Source organism: Ictalurus punctatus, chromosome 5 (assembly GCF_001660625.3).
Source record: "Ictalurus punctatus breed USDA103 chromosome 5, Coco_2.0, whole genome shotgun sequence".
Taxonomy (NCBI): domain Eukaryota; kingdom Metazoa; phylum Chordata; class Actinopteri; order Siluriformes; family Ictaluridae; genus Ictalurus; species Ictalurus punctatus.
In genome coordinates, this window is record NC_030420.2 from 24,682,423 (window position 1) to 24,686,462 (window position 4,040).

At 43.9% G+C, this 4,040-nt stretch overlaps 1 protein-coding gene across 1 annotated transcript in view; it reads left to right on the forward strand.

Moving 5' to 3' along the window:
* rimkla (ribosomal modification protein rimK-like family member A) overlaps positions 1-3,340 on the forward strand; it is a 17,238-nt gene extending 13,898 nt beyond the window's left edge. Inside the window, exons 4-5 of the mRNA XM_017468599.3 lie at positions 407-610; positions 2,453-3,340. Coding sequence (XP_017324088.1) covers positions 407-610; positions 2,453-2,961 — 713 coding nt within the window. The 3' untranslated portion in view covers positions 2,962-3,340. The remainder of the gene's footprint in view (positions 1-406; positions 611-2,452) is intronic.
* The last annotated feature ends 700 nt before the right edge of the window (positions 3,341-4,040 follow it).

Sequence of the window (4,040 nt, forward strand, 5' to 3'; positions counted from 1 at the left end):
CTACCTTGTGGTGAGCAATACATTCTTTTCAGCAGTGTCTGCAAGTGTGCTTGACTAAAATTGGATTTAAAGTGGCATTAAAAGGTCTTCAGTAGTATTATTTATATACACACAACCCCTCTCTTCTTCTGTAGAGGAGTGTGTGGCTACCAATAGTCCCGGTTTAACTTGCACACCTGACTTGGCGAGTATTTTCAAAACAAGTTCAGTCTGATTCATAACAAACAACAGATTCAAAATGGCCTAAAGCGCTTAAAATGCAAGAGTGTGTGTGTGTGTGTGTGTAGAAATGTTTTAAAACCATTTAAAACTTGTTCTTCAGGACAATTTAAGACTTTATAAGTATCTGCGTGTAAGTTTACTTAGTCGTGGTGTAACCGATGTGTGAACATGTTCAACTGTACAGGTAAGGCGGTGTTTCTGGCACGGGATAAGCACCACCTCTCTGACTTGTGCCACCTAATCCGGCACGATGCTCCGTACCTATTCCAGGAGTACGTGAAGGAAAGCCATGGGCGAGACGTGCGTGTGGTGCTTGTGGGCGGCAGAGTGATCGGCTCTATGCTGCGCTGCTCAACAGACGGACGCATGCAGAGCAACTGCTCCCTCGGTACGTGTGCAGTGAGCCTTCATTTCTAATGTAATAGGCCAGTTTAGTTTAAACTAGTCCTGACCTGGATCATTTGTATTATTTGTCTAGCTCGCAGTAGTCCAAGTACAGGTTTGATCACTAACTGCAAAAAGCATGCATTCAAAACCAAGAAATGCATTTCTACCATGCCCCCAAAAACAGGCCTGTAAGTGAACTAGCTAGTCTAAATTGCCCCAAGGCTCGAGTGATTGTGAACGTGTGCACACATGGTGCCCTGGCATCCCATTCGGGGGTGTATACCATCACCGCCTCGTGACTGTAATCCTGGGATTGGTTCCAGATCCAGTACTCTAATACTGACTGGGATTACTGAAAATTAATGAACTAATGTATTTTTACAAAGTAATCCCTATACAGTGCCCTCCACTAATATTGGCACTTGATAAATATGAGGAAAGAAGGCTGTGAAAAATTGTCTTTATCGTTTCATCATTTGTTAAACAAATTCACAAAAGTACTCTGCTCTCATGGATAGCAAACAAAACATAGGTTTATCTTAAAAAAAAAAAAAAAAAAAACTTTGTTAAATATAGGTGTGCAACAATTATTGGCACCCTTTTAGTCAATACTAAAAGTTAATAGTCAATACGAGTCTTCTCCTATAATGCCTGATGAGGTAGGAAAATACATGGCAAGGGATCTGAGACCGTTCCTCCATACAGAATCTCTCCAGATCCTTCAAATTCTGAGGGCAGTACTGGTGGACTCTCCTCTTCAGTTCACCCCACAGGTTTTCTATGGGTTTCAAGTCAGATGACCTTGATTTTGTGGTCAGTAAACCATTTTTGTGTTGATTTTGATGTATGTTTTGGATCATTGTCCTGCTGAAAGATCCAACCACAGCCCATTTTAAGCTTTCTGGCAGAGGCAGTTAGTTTTGATAGTTGACTGTCCTTGATGCCATGAATCCGAACAAAATGACTTTCTGACCCCAAGACCCAACTAACTTCTGCCGTTCTCCAGCTGTGATCCTTGGAGAATTTTTGGTCATTCGAACCATCCTCTTCACAGTGCGCTGAGACGATGTAGACACGCATCCAATTCCAGGTTGTCGTTACCTCATAGGCCAAATTCCTTTAGTCATTCATAACCATGGGTAAGATCAAGGAATAAAGCTGTGATGTGCGGCAAAAGGTTGTTGAGCTTCACAAAATGGGAAGTGGCTATCAGAAAATAGCACAAGCATTGAAAATGCCCATTTCCACCATCGGGGCGATAATTAAGAAGTTCCAGTCAACTGGAAATGGTATGAATCAACCTGGAAGAGGACGTGTGTCTATATTGCAGTTAGACAGTTTGGAGCCTGTCAGGCAAGGTACATAATGAACTCCCTGAGATGTTAATTCTTCTGATCTAACCGGATTTTCATGAATAATGTAAAAATCCTTTAATTCTCTCAGGTGTGTGTGGTTCCCAGTTAGGTTATTGGGCATATTACGATGTTGAAGATCATAGCTTAATTTTGTTACTGTGGTGGAAATACACCATTAACTTTGTAAAAAGATTGTATTGGGTTTTAGCTATCAGACTATCTGACTTGAATTAAATGTTTTTAAGCCAAACCTTAATGAGTAGGCCTAAATATATAACGTTAACCTGAATCTAATTCATTTTGCCAGCGGAAAGTTCAGGAATAAAAAGCTTCAATAAATGGTGAGAATATTGTAGATATTTGTATAACGAGCCTAATATTTGTATAGTTCATCAAATAAATCTGTATAACTGATAAAATGCCCTGCGAGTGTGTGGTTGAAAGTGTGCTTCATGAAGTACCCACTAAGCCCAGCTCTCTTTCTCCAGGTGGCGTGGGTGTGATGTGCCCTCTGAGCGAGCAGGGCAAGCAGCTGGCTGTGCAGGTGTCCAACATCCTGGGCATGGACGTGTGCGGTATCGACCTGCTGCAGTTGAACGAGGGCTCGTTCGTAGTTTGTGAGGCTAACGCCAATGTAGGCTTTATTGCATTTGACCAGGCGTGCGGCATGGACGTGGCCGGTATCGTGGCAGACTATGCCCTGTCGCTTCTGCCCAGCCGCCTCAGCCGCAAGATGTCCCTGCTCTCCGTGGTGTCCAGTGCCAGCGAGACCAGCAGTGAGCCTGAAGTGTGTATCCCCCCAGAGGTATGCGCACCTGTCCCACCCTGCGCCATCCCCGACGCCATCCCTGACGGCGTCAGCACCATGAGCACCAGCTCCACTTCGAGTGAGAGTGAGGCGGAGCTTGCCGAGATGAGCCACCCCCAGAGTGTTCCCGACCCCGCGTACAACATCAACTCCATCCTCGCAAAGGAGATAAAACTGTTGACTGAGTGAGCTGAAGAGAAAATGGCAACCACATGCACAAACGTGCTCATACACACACCGTACATACATATGCATACACATACAGTACATGTACACATGCAAGTAAGCATACAGTGGTCAAATGCGTACACACACACACACACACACACACACACACACTCACATTTGTGTTTTTGTACTAACCTATCCTGTAAAACCTGATGATGATGATCTGAGGCTGCTCCCCTGACAGGGACTGCAATAGTGCAGTGTACACTCTGACCGAGCTTTAGTACAGGCGTGCAAACAGTGAGTGAGTGATTGCCACTGTATTTCAGGGTGCATTGTACTGGAGAGTGGTTTTAGATTGGGAAAGATTTGAGAACACACACGCACGAAACACCCCCCCCCCCCCCCCCCCCCCCCCCCAGAAAAAAAAAAAACCTATAGTGAAATCCCGACGCTATTGGAAGGCTTCTTAAGCATGCAGTGCAGTGTGATGCATCGATTTAACATGAAGGAAGATATCCCAAACCCGTTCGTTTATGTGCGCTACGAATGGGTGTGTTTTCACCGTCCCAAACACACACGCACGGACATTCACACATCAGCATGAACACATGTAAAGAAGGACTGGAAAAGCTGTACATATTCTCTTCCCATTGCAATGGACTGGTACACAGTTGTACAAAGTAATGCGTTCACTGTTTTTAGCTTCAGCGCTTGTGTAGTAATAATTTAAAAAAATAAAACGTCTTGTCACACAAGCACAGGTGTCAATTTAGGTAATCAAGTTTTGACTCTTAATTACCGACCTGGAACAAGCCTTAAGTTTTTCTATTTTAGCTGTTCGATATAGAAGGTGGGTAGAAATCGGAGCAGGTGCTATATCAGCACTTGGATACACCAACACTTTGGCAGTTCACTTATTTTTGAACTCATTTGATGGGTATCGGGATGACTGACTTTGTACTGTCTCCTTACAGTATGCAGAAAGCAAAGTAGATTGTAGAAGATAACACCTAAATTGAAAATGTTTAACTGGCCCTTTAAGAAGAGCATCCTCCCCACCCCTCCCCAATTCAGTGGCTCTATGGGACAGCATGGGT